Source organism: Neopelma chrysocephalum, unplaced genomic scaffold, assembly GCF_003984885.1.
Source record: "Neopelma chrysocephalum unplaced genomic scaffold, ASM398488v2 Primary Assembly neopelma1_149, whole genome shotgun sequence".
Lineage (NCBI taxonomy): Eukaryota > Metazoa > Chordata > Aves > Passeriformes > Pipridae > Neopelma > Neopelma chrysocephalum.
This window is the reverse complement of record NW_020897811.1, coordinates 485,958-505,055: the sequence shown is the minus strand read 5'-3', so window position 1 is coordinate 505,055 and position 19,098 is coordinate 485,958. Positions and strand designations below refer to the sequence as shown.

At 45.0% G+C, this 19,098-nt stretch overlaps 1 protein-coding gene and 1 long non-coding RNA gene across 3 annotated transcripts; one reads left to right on the top strand and one right to left on the bottom strand.

The window, feature by feature from the left end:
- Positions 1-272: 272 nt before the first annotated feature.
- On the top strand, positions 273-2,148 carry LOC113976182. Its single transcript, XR_003537031.1, has 3 exons — positions 273-358; positions 924-1,007; positions 1,903-2,148. It is a non-coding gene; the product is annotated as an uncharacterized LOC113976182 (long non-coding RNA).
- Positions 2,149-9,222: 7,074 nt separating this feature from the next.
- KCNA1 (potassium voltage-gated channel subfamily A member 1) lies at positions 9,223-15,822 on the bottom strand. 2 transcript variants are annotated; one of them, XM_027701149.1, is made up of 3 exons: positions 15,478-15,822; positions 15,172-15,359; positions 9,223-14,421 (listed from the first exon to the last, which is right to left on the bottom strand). In XM_027701149.1, exon 3 carries the CDS (start codon positions 13,945-13,947, stop codon positions 12,472-12,474), a length of 1,476 nt encoding a protein of 491 aa, XP_027556950.1. In that variant the 5' UTR covers positions 13,948-14,421; positions 15,172-15,359; positions 15,478-15,822; the 3' UTR covers positions 9,223-12,471. The 2 variants fall into 2 exon arrangements, with proteins under 2 accessions (XP_027556950.1, XP_027556951.1); XM_027701150.1 differs by having other exon boundaries at positions 9,223-14,220; positions 15,172-15,822.
- Positions 15,823-19,098: the final 3,276 nt, after the last annotated feature.

Sequence of the window (19,098 nt, the reverse complement as noted above, 5' to 3'; positions counted from 1 at the left end):
GTCATAGGAGTAAGAACTTCATGAGTATTTCCAAAGACAAACACAGAAATCAAAAGACCAACACTCCTCCACTCTGCTACCTGTCTCCCCATCACTAATATTCCAACCAAGATGTGGGATTGTGTGGACATATTAATCTGTTCTGAAGCAGGACTGAGTTGCTCTCCATGTTGGTGGATTTTAGCAGCCTTTTTAAAGTGTCATAAATGGATGAGATCACAGGCATTTGAAGATCAGGAAAAGTAAATCACAGTCCTGTCAGGCAGAATGCATGCTTTGAATATGCATTAGCAATAGTGGCTCCACACTATGCAGTGATACCCAGCTTCCATTTGCTACTTTTAATTAATAATTGAAGGTATTGACTACCATAGTTTCCGGCTGCTGTTTAGCATCCTCTAATACATAGATTGATACCCTATATTAACACAGCACATCCTGAACAGTCTCCAAACCCTTTACTTATTTAAGGAACTGACATACAAAGCTCCCTTCCCATTTTTGAGATGCAGCTACTCCCGAGACAAAACACTCTGCTCTTCAACAGCACACTGGAATGCTACCAAAGGATGAGAACAGCACATGCAATATTCACAGGGCAAACAGACACAGAGCCAAAGCAGACCAGAGCAGAACTCCAGTTCTGCCAAGACACCAGGAAGGCCTCAGTTTATAATGACACCAAGATCTTACTGCATTCCTTATCCCAAGTATTGACAAGATGCCCCTTACTGCCATGCAGGAGAGCAACTCGATAGTACCCCAGGAGGACTGAATCAGTGGCTTCACAGTCTCCACACCAAACACAGAGACTTGCTGGAGCATTCAGCAAAAAATTTCACACAACAGTGTTTCTGACAGAGTAGCCAAAACACATAAAACATGGCAGTGCTCTGGTTCATGACACTTTGTCTCAAACACAGGAGGATACACAAAAGCATAAAGGTGCCACATGTTAAAGAGCCCAAAGGCCAGAAGCCAATGTGGTTGGAAGTCCATGGGAAGAGGTTAGTCCATCATGATTTATTGCCCAAATTTGTTCAGGACAAACAAGTGTATATCAGATCAGTGTTTTCCTCACAGGCATAAAGATTTCTCATTTGCTATTTGGAGCCTTAAAGTTAATCCATTCTTTTGTTGAGCCGTTCCTCACTGGCGCAATGACCCAGGGTGACTTTGGGGTCTCATCTCCATGGGCAACACTCGGTTCCAGCTGCATCCCTACACTCCAATGACCACTTGTGGCTGTTCCTGCAGAATTGCAGAGCCACCATGCTGCAGAGACACTGCCCTTTAACACCACGTGGTCGCTGTTCACATCCAGCAGCAGCTCCTGCAACACTCATGTCTCACTCTCCTCAGGGTTTAAATATCAAGTATCACAAGAGTTTACATTAAAGCCCCATTAGCAGTGAATGCTCTTCCCCTGGAACGCCAGCCATTTTTATCATCTAAATAATCATAACAAAGGTATGCACCCCAAGTAACAGAGATCTTTTTTAATGGTAGGAGCTTTTTTATTCTTTCCCAAATAATTAATGCCAAGATACCTCAATTTAAGCCAAAAAAAAAAAATGCCCCCTCTTTGGGAGGAAACTACCCAAAGTACATTTTTGGAAATATTCATTTACACTTTTATCTTTTCTGATTCCTATAGAAAAAAGTTTGCAACTAAAAAAAACAGACTTAGTAACACTAATTGAAGCTGCCTGTATCAGGCTTGAGGGAAATAAGTGTATCCATGAGTATTTCAGGAACATTTGCAAGTGATTTATTTGCATCAAAAGTCATGGCAACAGTCAAAGTTCAGCAATCCAAGTTCATCACAATGTTTGGATAACTAGAAAAGGAACCAAAGGAAAGGTACCTCCCCTGTAAATTGAGACTGGCTTTTTTTTTCAGCTGAAGAGGAATAGTGCACACTGAAAAAAGAATGGAAGGCTCAAAGAGGAAAGGAAAACACATCCAAACACCTACCATCACCTGAGTGATTCCACTTGAAGGCAGGACCCTGTTGGCAGTGTCAGCTCTCACCATCAATCCAGAATGTGTAAGGAACAAAATGCCATAAGAATCTAGAAGATCCTTCATTCAGAATTTAGTGCAGAACTTTGCACGTAGATATGTGTTCAGAATGGCTAGGCAGCAATGAGCTAAACATTCAATAAATTAAATTTTTTTTTCCCAACCTGAAAAAATAGTTCAAATCTATGTTGTGTACTCAGTATTCATGGAAAAGTACTTGGACAATCTTTCCATGGCTTGTCTGGGAAGCTAGGGTTTTGGATGGCTGTTTTTTTCTTTTTCTTTCTTGCTCACCACTGAATTATTCATAACAAAGTTTAGCCTTATACTGAGCTATGGGCTTGATGTATTCCTTGCCAAACAGAAACAGCTCTACTGTAAAAGTAGGATGTGACTCCACGGATGTGGATGTGTGCACCACCCTGGAGTGTAACTGTGGGCTCAGCCACTCCTTTCCCCGTTGAACATGACTGTACCTACCAAGACGAGAAACATGAGATATTTCTTACATTAGGGACTGAAATGCCAAAGGAAACTCCCCACAGATGCAGGTACCTTGGAATTGTCAAGCCCTCTTATCATTTGTACACAGCAAAGATGTTTAAATCTCCTGCAGTGACTGTGGGCTGTATGGATGATGATGGCAGTCTGGGGGACTGGGGGACTCTAAAGCCACTTCCCACTGCACCTGGATTTCCCACAGCAGGGAAACTGGCCGGGGGTGAGCCTGCAGCATGGGAATGGGGACCCATAAAACACGTTTGCCCTTGACCTGTCCTCCTTCTGAGGATCAACCAGCCTTTTTTATGCAGCTCTCTCTCTCACAGTCAGTGCTCCCCTGCTCAAAAGCCAAATGTGCTACTGTTCCTACCTAGTGAGAGGAGGTCACCAAATATACCATTTACAATTACATTTTCATCTTCTAGCTGTAAAAGGTTTCTATTCAAGAGTCATAATTGTCTTCTCGTTGGAATAAAATGTGAGGTATTTTAGGAAGCTCTTAGAGAAGCCGAGTGGATTGAAGTATTGTTGTGCTAATTAAAGCTTCTTTGATTTTCCAACGCTGAATCTCAACACTCTATTAAGTGAGCATTTTTTATAGCAAGACCAACCATGGGATACAGTGCAACTCTAAAAGTACCTGTTAGAAGCCTCAAGTACAGAACGTTTCTCTTCTTCTTAGCAGACTGAAAAGGAGCATGAAATCATGGTCCCTCTACAACCTTCTGAGGGGAAAAGATACAATCCTATTCACTTCTGTGGGCTCTGGCTTACTCCAGGAGCACATATTTGCAGAGTTTGGCCGTGGCAGTTCATAGCAGCTGCTCTCAGGGACAGCACTGAATCAGATGGTCTGATTTTCTTTGGCAGTCAGACCATCTGACTTAAACTGTGAGCCCTGAAGGCACCTGCTGCAGATGCTTTAGAGGATGGATAAAACTTTAACAGTGGCTAAGAGTGTACCTTTGTGAAAGTTTATTTTTGCTAGCAGAGGTTAAGATTAATTTTGTGCTTTGGAGTATCAGGATTCTCACTCATTGAGGTAGAAATACTCGGTTTCTGCATGGCAAGGGAGAACATATTCACACCTGAGATTCCTAGGTTTCCATAAAGCAGTTATTTTGTATCCATTAATCAAACAGTATATGCAAGCTGGGTGACCTCCAAGACTAACTTTTAGGTAAATCAAATTTATTTTGAAATCATCTATAATCTATCAAGAAGGTAACATATAAAAATAGCACCTTGTTACTGACTAGACTGTATCTCTCTGTGTTGACAGTCTGCTGAATTATTGCTCCCCTTATAACCTGTGTCAGAGCAGCTGAAGAAGAAAGAGGAGCCTTTTCCAAGGATCATCTAAACTATATTTGCAGAGCCACAGTTTTTGCCTCAATGTAGGATGCTTCAGAGGAAGCCTACAAGATAAGGAAGTGGCCTGGTGTAACCAAAGGAAGGACTCAATATGCAACATTTTTGTAAATGACGAAATATAAAAGATAGCATGGGTGGATTTGCATTTTGGGGGAAAAACCCACATATTTGCTTCTGAGATTAAGTAAGGAATTAACTCAGACACCCAACTAACCCAATACACAATGCTGATTTACTTTTTTATAATGGAGTCATTATAGAGGGCAAAACCCCTGTCCTAGGACCTGGGCCTGAATGCACCAAGTTTTGCCTGAAAACCCCCACTTAGCAAAACTGACCACATCCCAAAAAGTAGTGACTGCACAGATTGTGGGAAAGATGAGGAATGACACAGGATGAGATGCCATCTTGGCAGCATCATGGCCAAAAGAACCTAGTGGGAGCACTTTCTACACTGAGGAGGCAGCACAGATAAAAACAGGCAAGGTCTTTCTTCCAAAAAAACTGATTGTGGTACAAGAACTGTATTTCCAGTCCTAAGGAAAAGGAGCTTTTAATCTAGATCCATGTGTGGTGAGACAGACCATGCAGGAACCCAGCAGTGAAGGCTCTAGGGTCAGTATTTCACAAGATGAAGTGTGGCCACAGTGGGAAGAAAATAGCAGAGAGATACAGAAATAGGTTATACAGCAAGTGAATTGGAGACTCGGGGAAACAGGTTATGCAGCAACATTAGAAGCTGATCTAAACAGTACAACAGGAGCTTGAACAAATGGGAGAAGATTCCTACATAGAGATGATTAACAGGCTTTTCTTCTACACAAGAAAGAGAAAAGGATGAAGCAATGAGACTTTAGACACACCTAGAGCCAACCAAACTCAATGACAGTGATCACACCCTTGAAGTGAGGCATGGACACAAGTACCTCATTGAATTAAGACCACCACCACAGAGCAGCTAACAGACAAATGTCCTGGACCAGACCCATTCAAGACTGACAACTACAAATCCCCGCTGACAGCTCAACACAACAATTTTTGACAACCTGTAAGTGATATTCAATCAGACCAACTAAATACTTGAAGCTACTGATGAATGAGGATTTCATTGACGGAAGGTTTTCTTGACCAAGAAAGCAAAACAAGTAAGTAAATTAAATCACATGACAGGCCACATAAAATGTTCTGCTTCGTGTAGAGGTCAGGGTATTTTCACTTCATTTCACCCATATGTGAATCAACATTCATTCCACTGTTACAAACTGCACCTACATACAGAAAGACCTGCCAGCCTCTGTAGATGGACTCCCAACACACAACAGCTTTGGCAGAAAATAATTAGCATTCATCTCATTGCCCTCTTTGTACATGACACAACACTGAGACACGGCACACGTGGCTGTATCAGACTGGTTTGCACAAAACACACCTTGAAAAACCAACTTTCAAAAGAAAACAAGACAAAGTCCATTTAACTTGCTGACATTCAACCCAACCCTAACCAAACCCCGTGATCAGTCTCACCGTTGTTTGAAACCTGATTTCATCTGCCACAGGCAGTGATTGATACCCACAAGCCTTTGGAGAACGCAGTGTTCACACAGTCAGGAGGTTTAATCTTATTTCTACTTTTTTTGGTGGAACTGAGTGATGTCTCAGCAGTGAAGGCAGCAGAGTTTGGCCCCAGAACATTACTCACTCGAGGCTAGATCCAAAGCCTATGGAAGCCAAACCTTTGGATTAATTGCACTGTAAAGCTTGAGTTGACATTTACAAGACTCTCAAAGCCCACAGCCCCATTTCCCACTCACTACATTGCCACTTCTTATACCATTCAATAAGAAAACCACCAATAAACCAACCATTCCTTTCAGATGGAACTGGCCAACAGTGACAGCAGAGAAACCAGACTCCAGAAAATAACCAGACAGAATAAACCTGGGTAAGATCCTTAAAAATTATCTTTAATTGATGCCAAGTATGAACAGATGAACGAGTACAGAAGCAGGTAAAACTGCATAGATGAAAACTATGCATTTCAAATAGTTCAAGAACTCATAACATCAGATGTTCTAAAAATGGTAAGTCAAACAATTTCACTACTGGAAGTAAAATGAGCTGTAATGTGACAATGAAGTACATACTTGACCAAAGTATAAGCGATTTGTAAATGGTGGAAATAAGTACAGCTGTGTCAGCTTAAATGGTTTGTTGCCCTGATGGTGCACTTTCATACGGAGACTATTCAGTTTATATATATCACATCGGCAATATTTGATCTTTAAAGTCAGAGGTATGTCTGAGAGGCCATTTACAGTTCCATTGACAGCTGTGATTTATTCATTTCAAACCGACATACTGCAAAAACAATGTTTTACATGGAAAGGAAAGGAAAAAAAAAAGATTTCATCTTAGCAGGTTATAGGTAAGGGTTTGCTGAATTTAGTCATAAAAATATCATTTTTACTTTTGTACAAAAGTAAAATATACATTTGATCCCAATTACATTTATAGAAATGTCACTGAAACAATAACATGGATCAAAGACTGATGCACCTAAAGGAACTGAATGCAGTGTCTTCATTTTATTATAGAAACTAGAAATGGAAGATGATTTTTTTTTTTGTAACTTATAGTGACATTTGCTAGAGCCTGTGAACAGGTAAAATATACAGAATTACACAGATATTAACAGAAACTTTGAGACAAATTTCAGTTAAGACCTCAGTTTCATTTTATTTCCTTTGAAAATATCAAAGCATGCTATGCCTTGACAGCATAAATTGTTGACCTCACCGGTGGCAAGTTCACCTGTACTGAGCGAAACAGTAGAACACCCTGAAGTTTCATGTTTTGCAGATACAAATACTGACACCTTTAAGAATACTTGGTAAGCATTTCAGGAAAAATAAATTCTCTACATCTGATTAAGTAAAGCCAGAACAATGGAAAACAGAAAAAAAAAAAAAAAAGAAAGCCTGAAATAAGTCCAATAAAAATTGTAGTGCAGGTCCCTGGTCAAAGCATCTCAAGGAAGGAGCCTGTTTCAGACTTGCAATGGGCAAGTCTGGAACAAACTTGCCATGTTGTGCAATTGCAAGCACAGCTTTCCAGTTCTGTCCAGCTCTGTGGCCACAGAGGGTAAATCACACCTTGGAGCTGGTTCCGCATCCATGTGGGTCTGAAATTACTGTGAATATCATTGGCATCAGGCTGCTGGAAGCCTATAGGATCAGACCATCCCTGGAAAAGCTGCAGTAACTCCCTCTTCTTCATGTTAGGGGAAAAGATTAATCCAGAATGGCACCCCTCCAGTAAGAGTTATCCAGCTAATATTTGGGAAGGAATATATTCTCTCCGTAGATTGCACATGTATGCAGAAGGTTTTGTTCTAAAATACAATTTTCCACCTTTTTCTAATTAATTTCAGATGTTCCTGTCCTACTGTTCATCGTGTTTTGTTTAATATTTGAGCATATAAGAAACTGCACCGTTCCAGTGTGAACTATGGAAAAGTGAAACACCCTCAGTTCCTCATGCTTAGAAATAAAGAGGTTACACTTGGGCTTCAGCTCTCTCCTAACAGAAACTAACTTTCTGTACTTCTGCCTATTTAAAACAATTGTCCTTTAGTAAAAAAAAAAAAAAAACAAAAACAAACAAACAAAAACCTGTCAATAAAAGTTGCCACTGCTCAATCAATTGTTGATCTGGACCAAAGCAACCTCTAACAAGTGATTTGCTAAGAAGGGTCTGATCCCTGAAATCTCCATTTGGGCAAAATCACTGCTGCAAACAAGAGGACATTTGCTGAATTTTGTCCTGTCTCTAGTGCTTCGTACTGTCTTTCAAGTGCTCGTCCACATGATCAACAGTAAATCAGGTTGAGCACGAGTGCAGTGAAGAGACTTTTTTAAGTGGAAATTAATTTCCTTGGGCCATGATCATTGTCAGCATTGACCCTCCTCACACCTACAAATGTGTAAACCAGGAACAAAGGAAGGAAATCACCAGAACCGTTGCCAGGATCAGCGTGTTATCCCCTCAGTAAGCCAGGCTGTGAATTTCCAGCACTCATGTACTAAAGAGTTTTGTTGCACGTGGGCACATTCTGCCCAGCCACCCCCTGCCAAGCAGGGTCAGTTCCAGTCCATCTAATGATTACCAAAGGCTTATCTGTCTGAATGAACTTGTGAGGCAGATGAGGTAAACTGCATTAAGCCCCATTGTGTTCAGAATTAAAGCAGCCTTAATTCAATTCAGGTTACTTCCCTTCAAAAAGAATGACTCCAAATCAGATTAAGGTTGCTTTAATACTGCAACAGAATGTCCATGCTGGGCTTTAAAGCAGTTTAACAAATCTACTTTGAATGCACACCTTTCATTGATTCGGATTAGCTTTCCTGAAGTCCCCAGTGGAGATAAGGCTTAGGAGACTCCATGCAGGGAATCTGCATGGGTTTGCTGGGATGCTGGGAACTCACACCCTGGCTTACTGCACGCTAACTTCCTCATAAGGGCAAATAAATCCAGTTCATTGTCTGTGCTGGAGCTGCCACACAGAGGGTTTGAGCTTTTGGCAGTCTGGCAGCAACCCCTCGGTTCTGTGAAGGAACGGGGTACAGAGTCTTTCATTTTCACTCTCCTCTGCCTGTTCCTTAGTGCTCTGGAGCAAAGTGTGGTAGGACCAGATGGGGAATTCTGGCAGTGATTCCAGCCTGCTGGATTCCTGCCTCTGCACTGCAGTGCACTGGAGCCTTGCTCCTGCCAGGTAAGTTCCCTCATCCCCTTCACCAAGTGGATGAAGGAAAAGCTCTTTGGAGGCAGCAAAGAAGCACAGAGAGGCAGGGAGCAGTGGCTGGGGAAGGAGGCTTGTGTGGTGATTCCTTATGATGGAGTAGCTGCTTTCCCTCACCAAACTACAGCCCAGCTAAGACTGCCATATCTACTGGTTTCTCTGTCCAGCTTAACATGGGCATCGCTTCTGGAAGGTCCCCACCAAAAGAATTCTCCCTACCAAGTGAATTCTCTTGACTCTTTCAGAGAAGCACTAATAAACTGGCCCTCAGCTCATTTCCAGTCCTCTTCCAACTACATAAACAATCCCATCGAGTCCATGTGTGGCAAAAAGAAATGTAAGGGCCAAAAGAGGAAGAAAAAAAGAGAGGAAAGAGGGGGGAAAAAAAAGAAAGAAAAAAAGAAAGAAAGATGCTTAGTGGTAAGAACAGGCAGTTTTTTAAGTGCACCTTCAAGCCCACAAAGACATTTCAGCACTCCTGTGTATAGGGAGTAAGAGCCTTTTTTTTGTTGGTGGTGGCATTTTTTTGTGTGTCAAACTTGTTGAAAATGCATGCCTATGCTACATGAGGTTAATTCCTGTACTCCATATGTATTGAGATCCTTTGCAGTGAGCTATAAATGGACAAAGCAACATTCAGGCTCCCCAAACCACCCTGGGCCCTGAAGACCTTTTGTCTCCTGACAAAGAAGAATTGCTGCATGCAGCACTTTTCTCTGCATATATGCAGAATGATTATCACTCTGCACATTAAATTAAGGTGTGCAATACCCAGCTGGGGTTAGAAGTTACCAAAGTGAGGCCTCATCTCCCAAATACATCTTTCTGATCATCAGTCCTGTAGCACTGAAATGATTATTGCTGTTTAGTTCAGTTGGTGGTTTTATAAGCTGAGTGCAGCATTCAAGTCCATTTTGACATCAGAAGTCACACCCTAGAATTCAAGAGTTTGGGAAGATCAGGACCACTAGAATTTAATGGGGAGAGAGGAGTGCAATGGGCAGGGGTGTGAGCAGGGGACAGGAAAGAAGCTTTACAACATCTACCTAGAGGATGTAATGCCCTGTTGTATCTGATGCTTTGCATTTCTTGCAGGAGTTAGAGCTCCCTCAGTTCTTAATCGCTTCCTCATCTCTAAGATTGACAGAAGTCACACAGTGAGAAATAAAGTCAAGTCTTTCTGGAAACCTGGCAGGTCAAGCTTGTGCGTAACTGCAGAGTTAGGATTGTTTTATAACTCTAAGTGCCTTGATTTTATATATACATGTCTGCATATGTATGTGACACACACAGGAGCAGACATACATATATATATATATTTATACACATATGTACATATATCAGAAAGACAGGGGAAGAAAGGATCTGTACAATGCGGAAGGAGAAGTGTTCAACAGCAGTTGGCCACATGCTAAGTGCAGAACGAAGATCCTCAACTTTGTCCATTTAAAAAACAAAGATTAGTGCCTACATTAGTTCAGATCAAAGGTTATTATCTTCCAGGGCCTAGCAATCAAGGCTGGCATATTGCAGAAGATACCTTCTCCTAGCATTGCTTCCTTCACCAGATGATGCTGGGAGTAAGAATAGGGACCAGAAAGAAGAATATGGCTCAAATGATCGGTGATGGGATTTAAGATCTGACAGTCTGCCAAAAGGGGATGGAGGAGGAGAGGAGACAGGGATGGGAGGGCACTGGAAAGGCTTTCCCACCCACCCACCTGGCAAATGTACGGGAAAGAAAAGCACAGTCCTCCAGTCTGGTTGCCTGACTGGGCGACACCGTAGCTCATGCTGGTCCCTAATTCCTCCTGCGTCCTGCCATGAAGGGACAGGCTACCAAAAAGCCATCTCAGGGAAAGGAAGGGCAGATACAATGATAGCTATAAACAACCAAGGGGAACCTGAAGCCTTGCACAAACACAACTATGAGTTACTTGGCAGAAGCAGATGCTGAGCCCTGTGGCATGAGATTGGCTGGGGAAGGAAGGTATCCCATGGGCACTGGTGGTCTCTGCCCACCTCTTCTGCGTCCCTCTCACTCACACTTGGTCCTTCTCTCTCTACCCCCTCCTGTGCTGTGCCAGGGGACAGCACAGAACACCTGTGACAGCGTGCCTATGCCTTGCCCTTTCCTTCAACATCTCGGATCAGCTCAGTTCCTGGAGGCACTTTCAGCAATTTAGGGGATGTAAGATAAAGGCACTGCGCAACTATCTAAATCAATCTGTTGAGTCTCTTCAGCGAGTTTTAGGGGAATACAAAAAAGTCTCAACTGATGACTGCAAAAGAAACCAGCTGCTGCAATTTGGATGCATATAATAGATAAGTTTCATTTACATTCTGAGAATGCACCAAAAAGCATGCATCTGCACCTTTCAGCTATAAAGGATACTAGGTTTTAGGTGTTGCTATATATAACTGGACTTCTTAATTTTCCATATAGCTTTCCCTTTAAGGGATGGGATATGTTCCTTTCCGACAACACCTGGACAAAAGCCAACACATTTCCCTGAGCAATGCAGGAAAACAATCAGGTTTCTCTAATCAGTTCATTCAGGCCCTCAGTCTATCAAGCACATTTTTTTTTATTTTTATTCTTATCATTATTGTTGTTATTATTATTATTATTATTATCATTGAATTCATGCATTAATTAGTTCAAGTTACATTTTAATCAAATAGGCCATAATGCTGAATATTCGAACATGCTTTGATCTCCAAAAGTTATTGTTCCCATTTGACTAACATACGCACTTAAATACAGTACTTTAAATTACTAGTCAACGATTTAATAAATTAAGGAGTGCACTTCTGGTGAATGCAAATCAAAAAGAAAAAAAGAAAAAAAAAGAAAAGAAAAAAGAGAGATAAAGGACCTATTTTTAGAAGATTCAGTTCAAACGAAAGCTTATCCGCTATTGTCTGAGGTAACGTTTCAAGCATGCGATTATAAAATAAATAGTATCAAATTCAAACATGCTTATATTAAACTCCATTGTGCTATCTTGCAACAGAGGGGCTTAAAGTTTTGTATCCAGTTCCAAACAGGGTGGGGGGAAAAAGAAAAGTGTGTTTTTATCATCTGCACGTAAGAGAACTTAGCAGCATTGCAGATGTTTTGTCTTCAGTTTCGCTTGTTATTTTCCTTTTAGAATAGTTCTCCTACTGACAGCAAAAGAGACCAAGCTAAAGTACGTTTTTAATAAGGTGCTGTGTGGATCTGTAGGTTGGAAGTATGGAATCCTTCACAGAGGGGGTGGAAGGAAAAATTTGCGCTCCTTCATAAAAGCCACGGCAAGTGTTTGCCAAGGGTTTTGGCTAATCTTTTTTTACTATTATTATCTGATGCACTTTCTTGCAACTGTGCAGTGTTTTGCAGAATATTTTTACTGGAATCCATGCATATGCTTTATAGCTCTAAAAACTGTCTTGCTTAGTTTTAAGTTAACTTTATCCAAAAAAAAAAAAAAAGGGCGATGGGAGAGGAAAAGTTTAGGTCTAACGTCATACGGCTTAAAACTAAACTAGTTCAAATGGTTATCAATAGCCAGGTGGAAAATGCTTTTTTGAAAATAAACAAAAATTTTATCTTTCATGGATCCTGGAAGCTTCTTTATCGCAGAGCAAAGATTCGCAATGCAACAATGCATTTACGAGGTAAATAAAGCATTCAAAGACTATCAGTAAAGCATCTACAAACTGTGACTGTGTCACTAAAGTCTTCAAGCTGTGAGTGGGGATTTTGGTTTTTGGTGGTTTTTTTTTTTTGTTTACACATCAGTCAGCAGCTTGCTTTTATTAACGCAGTTTTGGTTGGCTACAGTGCAGTTGCCAGTTCTGAGATTAGCCTCTCTAAAATTGTCTATGCTATTATTCATATCCTCTTCGATTTCCATGTACTCAGATTTGCTGATTGTGGAGGAGCTGCGGCGACTGAGATCACTGTCAGATGCTAAATTAGGGGAGCTAACGTGAAGTAACTGAGCCTGTTCTTCCCCTTCTGTTTCTCGGTGGTAGAAGTAGTTGAAGTTGGACACGATGACAGGTACAGGCAGGGCAATTGTCAGCACACCAGCGATGGCACACAAGGAGCCTACGATTTTGCCTCCAATTGTCACAGGGTACATGTCACCATAGCCCACAGTGGTCATGGATACCACCGCCCACCAGAAAGCATCAGGGATACTTGTGAAATGAGACTCAGGTTCTTCAGCCTCAGCAAAATATACAGCACTAGAGAACAGAATCACCCCAATGAAGAGGAAGAAGATTAGTAAACCTAGCTCTCTCATACTTGCTTTGAGGGTCTGTCCCAAAATCTGGAGGCCCTTAGAGTGCCGGGAGAGTTTGAAGATTCGAAAGACTCTTACCAGTCTGATGACTCTCAGGATGGCCAAGGAGGTGGCCTGCTCTCCTTTCTGAGTCCCCTCCCGCTCGGCCATCTCGGTGCCCAGGGTGATGAAGTAAGGGATGATGGCCACAATGTCAATGAAGTTCATTATGTTCTTGAAGAAATCAGTCTTGCTGGGGCAAGCAAAGAAGCGCACCACCAGCTCAAAGGAGAACCAGATGATGCACAGGGTCTCCACAACAAAGAAGGGATCTGTGAAGATGTTGGATTTGTAGACCTGGGTGGTGTTGTCAGTGCGATGCACTGTGTACTCCTTGTCCTCCTTAAGCTCAGGTAATGTCTCTAGGCAGAAGATCACGATGGAGATGAGGATCACCATGACAGAGACTATCGCAATAACCCTTGCCGGCCCAGAGCTCTCTGGGTACTCAAAGAGGAGCCACACTTGGCGCTGGTACTCCCCCTCCGGCAAGGGCCTCTCCTCATCTTTGATGAACCCTTCATCCTCCCGGAACTTCTCCATGGCCTCCTCACCCAGCTCATAGAATTTGATCTCCTCAGAGAACATGTCCAGGGGGACGTTGACCGGCCGGCGCAGCCGCCCCCCGGACTGGTAGTAGTAGAGGATGGCGTCAAAGCTGGGCCGGTTGCGGTCGAAGAAGTACTCGTTGCGCAAGGGGTCAAAGTACCGCATGCGCTTCTTGGGGTTGCCCAGCAGCGTGTTGGGGAACTGGGCTAAAGTCTTGAGCTGCGTCTCAAAGCGCAGTCCAGCAATGTTTATCACCACGCGCTCACAGCACTCGTGGTCGTCGTGGGCAGCGGGCTGGTAGCTATCCTGGGGGTGGCCAGGGAGCGCCGAAGTCTCGTCCATGTTTTCTCCGGCCATCACGGTCATGGTGACACACGGGGAAGGGGCCACGGGGCAGGGGAGGAGTGAGGGAAAGGGAGGAGGAGGAGGAGGATGGAGGAGAGCAGAGAGACCCAGGGCAGTTCAGGGATGAGGGGGGTCGGAGACTGCAGGGAGGGATGATGAGGTGGGATGGGGAGCTTGAGGAAGGGATGGGTGAGGAGCCTAAAGCATGGAAATACCCAAAAGGGGACAGGAGGGGTGGGATGAAGGGAGGGGCATTAGGGATGATGGGAGGGTGAAGAAAGAGGGAAGAAGTACCTTTGGGGGGGAAGAGGGCAGGTAAGGTGAGGGATCCTGTCCCGTCCCCCAGGCCGGGAGGCTGAAGGTCTATGGAGCGCACCCCAGGCCGGGGTCCCCTCCCCAGCCGTCTCCTTTAGCCTTTAACTCGTTCCGTCCACTTTTCTCGCCGGCTCGACCATCACCGCAGCTGCTGTCACGAAGCTACCGCACACACACACACTACACACACACACACACACACACACACGTACATACACATAAAATAAATAAATATATATATAAATAAATAAATCATGGGCCGGCTGGGAGGCAAGTCCTTGCAATGCCAACTCAGCAAATTTCCATCACCTGCCCCCCCCCCCCTTCCTTTCTCCTCCCCCTTCCACTGCCCTGGTCCTCTCCTCTTGCCGGGAAGGGAGGGAGGGATGGAAATGCTCTGCTTTTTGAGGGCATAAAGCTCACTTGCAGGATGGAGGCTACCAGGGAGGAAAGAAATAGAATAAACCAGCCCCCGAGCCCCACCACACACACACACGCTCAGGCGCAATGGATTGGATTTCACACGAGCAAGAACATCCCGCTCTGCCCACTACGGCAGCACATGCGGAGCCCTACGCGTTCCTACACATCCCCGGACATGCACCAGGGCCTCCGAGGCAGGAATGTGCCCTGAGCTCTTCGGGAGGGCTTCCCAAGCAACTTCAGCGGGGTCAGCTCCTGCAAGGAGTCTCCTGAGTACCGCGCTCCCCCTCTTCACAGGCTGTGGAGACTTAGCTGAGCTCTGACAACTTCATCACACCAATTAGGGGGATTAGGGCAAGGAGAGCAAAGCACCTCCTGTCTTACTTTGCAGGAGCTAAACACAACTCCGAGAGAGACGAGGGGAGGGAGATCGACATCCCAGACCCAAACCGTCCAAAATAGAGTGTAACAGCGCGGGGCGGGGGGCGAGAAGGGGCTTTTCCTTACCTGCTCCGAGTGAGATGCGCTGGTCAGGAGTAGGAGCCAGTGCCGGAATGCGTCAAGTCGCCTTGCAGCAGCATCCAAAAAAACCAAACCAAAACAAAAACCGCAGCGGCAAACTTCACCCTCCTCCTCCTCCTCTTGCGCCCCTCTTTATAACACAGCGATCGCTTTACAGGGCTGCCTGCGAGACACTGAAATATTCATACACTGTCTTAGGCTGCACCAAGGGCGAGTGGGTTTAATTAGTTTCTGCTGAGAACCGCAGTGGGGGGTGGGGGGGGGTAGTGTGTGGAAAAGAGTGCAAAGTACCTTTTCCAAAAGGCTTGAGTTAGTAAATAAAATCAAGGAGTCCTAGATAGCCGCTGGCTCTCCAGCTCTCTCCCCTTAGGACAGCTGGAAAAGGAGACGGGCGCTGGGCAGCGGCGGCTGGCGAGATGTCAGAGCGCCGCAGCCCTGCAGCCGCATCCCCGGAGTCGGTCTTGGCTCGTCCCAGCAGCAGAGGCAGCAGGAGGAGGCAGGAGCTGGGCGCGTGTGGCAGGAGCGAGAGGGCTGCTGAATGCATAAGAGGAGCGAGGAGCAAACTCGAGCCATTTCTTGACGCTGCAGTATCAGCAGAAACCTGAGAGCTGTTTGGTGCAGCTCGGGGAGCGGGAGGGCGGGGGAGCCGGGGGGCCGGGACAGGCGGGAGGAGGGAAGGAAAGAGGGAGGGATGCACGCTGCCCCCGGGCCGGCCGCCCCCGCACGCTGCGCGCCGCGCCCCCGACGCAATGCGGGCGGCCCCGGCCCCGGCCCGCTGCGGGATGGGCTGCGGGGAGCCGGCAGGATCCCGCGAAACGCGGAGGGGATGCACAAGCAGCCCGCACAGGTGCGCGGAGCAGCCGCCCCCCGGCGCGCAGAGGGGCCCTGCAGACCCCCCGCAGCCCGTCCGGGGCTGCCCGCGGGTTCCCCCGCAGCACCCGCGGCGGTGCAGGACTGAGCATCCCGCATGGAGCGGTGCTGTGGGGCTGAGCATCCCGCACGGAGCGGGGCTGCGGGGCTGAGCATCCCGCACGGAGCGGTGCTGCAGCCGCGGAGGGCGGCGACAGGGCCCGCAGTGCCCAGAGCTCTCCTGGTCCCGGACCCCGGTCCCGCAGCCCGGCCCGCCTCAGGAGTGAAGGGGCTGCACATCCCGAGCCTCCTGGACACACCGGCGGAGGGTAAATTCCGAGCGGAGCGGCTGGAATTGGGAGGGAAGAGTTAATCAGGCGGCAGCGTATTACAGGGAAATTGCCCTTTCATGCTGCTTTATCCCACTGAATTCATTTAATTGATGAATCACATAACTTCGAGATGTAGAAGACCCATTATGTCATCAGCTTCCCTCCGCTGCCACTGCAGGATCGTTCCCCACCGTGTATGATCGCTTACATTATATAAAAGCCTGCTGCTCACTTTGTCAGGGCGGGAGCGGTGATCAAATACAACCTGGGCCTGTGTAATTTGAAGCACTCCAGAGCTAAGTAACACCAAGTCCATGTTTAACAGACCTGGTCTCATTAGCTTTCCACTGCATAATACATTATCTTCACTTAAGATCACCACCTTGGCAGTCCAAAAATACTTAATCACCTGACCTCAAGGATGCTTCCTGTCTCTTCTTCCCTTCCCCTTACTTATCCCCGTGTTTTGTTGTTTTGGGATGAGAGGTTTTTTGACGATGTTTTGGGTTTGTGGTTGTTTTGGTTTTTTTTCTCCAGGGTAAAAACCATTCTAAAATCCTCTAGACATAACAGTACTGCAATCTCAGCTACTTTGCATGCTGCATTCACCAGCCCTGTGGAAACATAAGTGCAAAGAAACAAACAGATTTCCTGTCTGGCCTGACAGGTTTTTCTTGGGGTTTTTTGGTTGATTTTTTTTGGTGTGGGTTTTTGTTTGTTTGATTGTTTGTTTGGGGTTTTTGTTTTGGTTTTGTTGTTGTTGTTTTTTGGCTTTTTTAGTGAGTGTCACATATGCTGAAAGTTTTGTGAGAAACTTCTGGTGAAGTTCTGAGCAAGAGAAAAGTCTCTTTCTGCCACTCCTGGGCAAAACAAATAAAACACTAAATAAAAAAGAGAAAGACTTCTTCTAGTGGAAAAAAAAAAACACACCACAATCACTAATTTTTTTGTCTGGCAGTTCAGCAGCTTCACATCAGCACCCAGTCTTGGACTCAGCAGCCCTAAACCCTGTACAAAATGAACCCCTCCGCCCAAAAAAAGAGAAAGGCAGCCCCGTTGCCTAAACTAACCAGGCTGTTTTTCAATCCTTCAAGAAACTCAGTTACAGCCTTTGACTCAACATCCTCTTATGGCAGTGAATTCCATGCCTGGATGACATGCTGCACAGAGCTGACTGTAAAGTATTCAGAGAGCTCTGCATTAGGAGCTGCTTTGCAGAAGGAGCTCTGTGAGTGAGCACTCACTCGCCTTTGGTGCAGTGTTATATCGCCCTGGACGAGTTCAAAGACAAACAGGGATGCTCAGGAGTGTGATGAAAATGCAGACCTGACAATCAGAGGCCTGAGTTCACGGTGCTGCTCTGCCCTTGGTTTCCTGCTTGATTGCAGACAAGTCTGCATGTTCTGCTTTTATATCTGGAAAACTGGACTAAAAGTGCTTCCTTTGCCTGTCACAGCTCCTTAGGCTGCTTGTTTCTGAGAGCTGCCTTAGCACAGCAGAACCCAAATCCTCACTGGAAGCAACGCATACAGCAGTAGCAGAAGGGGAAAAAAAAAGTAGTAATAGCACCCCTTGTTTTCACATTACAGGGTGGCAGAAGGACAAATTGGGATATTGCTCTCCCCTTCCTCTTTTTGAGTAGCTTTGAACTTGGTGATTTTGCAATCCAACTAACATTACTGACAAGCAGTTGTGCTGGAAGGTAAGGATCTTTCTAAGAATAGTGGGCTATTAGCCATGGGGTCACTGAAAATCTTGTTAAACTGCACAGTCTAATGAGCAATATAACTAGGGCGTGCAAGGAGGTCATATGTTACACTTTACAGTGCTAAGTAGGTGAATTAAATGTTGAGGAGTGGAAGGAGAATCCAACTTGCTGCCAAATTTGAAATCAGGCTGCTATTTCCTACCTCGTGTATGACAGAAAACGGCCAACAGCAGTTGAGTAGGTGACCTCCCCAAAGAGTCAAACTGAGAAGTCCTTTTCAGGAACGAGATTTTTCATAAGGAAACTGCAAATTGTACAAAAAAAAAAAAGGAAAGAAAAAGAAGCCCATCATTGTGTGGTGATACAACACGAATGGCGTTATCCCTCACCAGTAACAGCTCGCTGTGAGACACTCTTCCACTTGAGCTCCCCCATGGAAAGTGCAGCCAGCCTGGAGTGGTAGTGTGGATGAGCACAAGCAGATGGGGAGGCAGCAGGCGCTCTGAGTTGCACAGGTTGAGGAGCTCCACTGCCATCTTTGGTGGCTGCTGAGGTAACTTTTCACGGGCAACCAGAAGTGATAGACTCCTTGTGTCAGAGGTAGGTCAGCACAGCAAAAGTAGAGCTCTTTCTGTGAGTTCAGAGTCTTGCCTCACAAAAAAAGCTGCAGTTTCCCATGTTTCAGTCTGGCAAATGAAAGATTTCCCTCAATGAGAAATTGTGGGGTTTTTTTAAGAGAGAAAGAATCGAGTTGATTGAAAGTCCTTGTGTATCGTAAGGATTACAGGAAAAAAATTGTATTGAATGACTGTAAATCTGAAACTGGATTAAAAAATAACCACTGGCTTTGCATGGTGAAATGGGCTTTAAACACTGTCACCGGGGAACCTGGAAACTCCTGGTTGAAATCAAAAGAGGCAGAAGCAGAGAGAGTTTCCCTGCATGACATCATTCCTGTAGGTGTCAGGAGTGACACTCTCAGTTTCCTCACCATGAAGAGACAGTTCATGTGACAGAAACCAT

Bases quoted from the DNA above. Each gene is read 5' to 3' on its own strand.
- KCNA1 (XM_027701150.1), bottom strand. From the start codon at position 13,947: ATGACCGTGATGGCCGGAGAAAACATGGACGAGACTTCGGCGCTCCCT.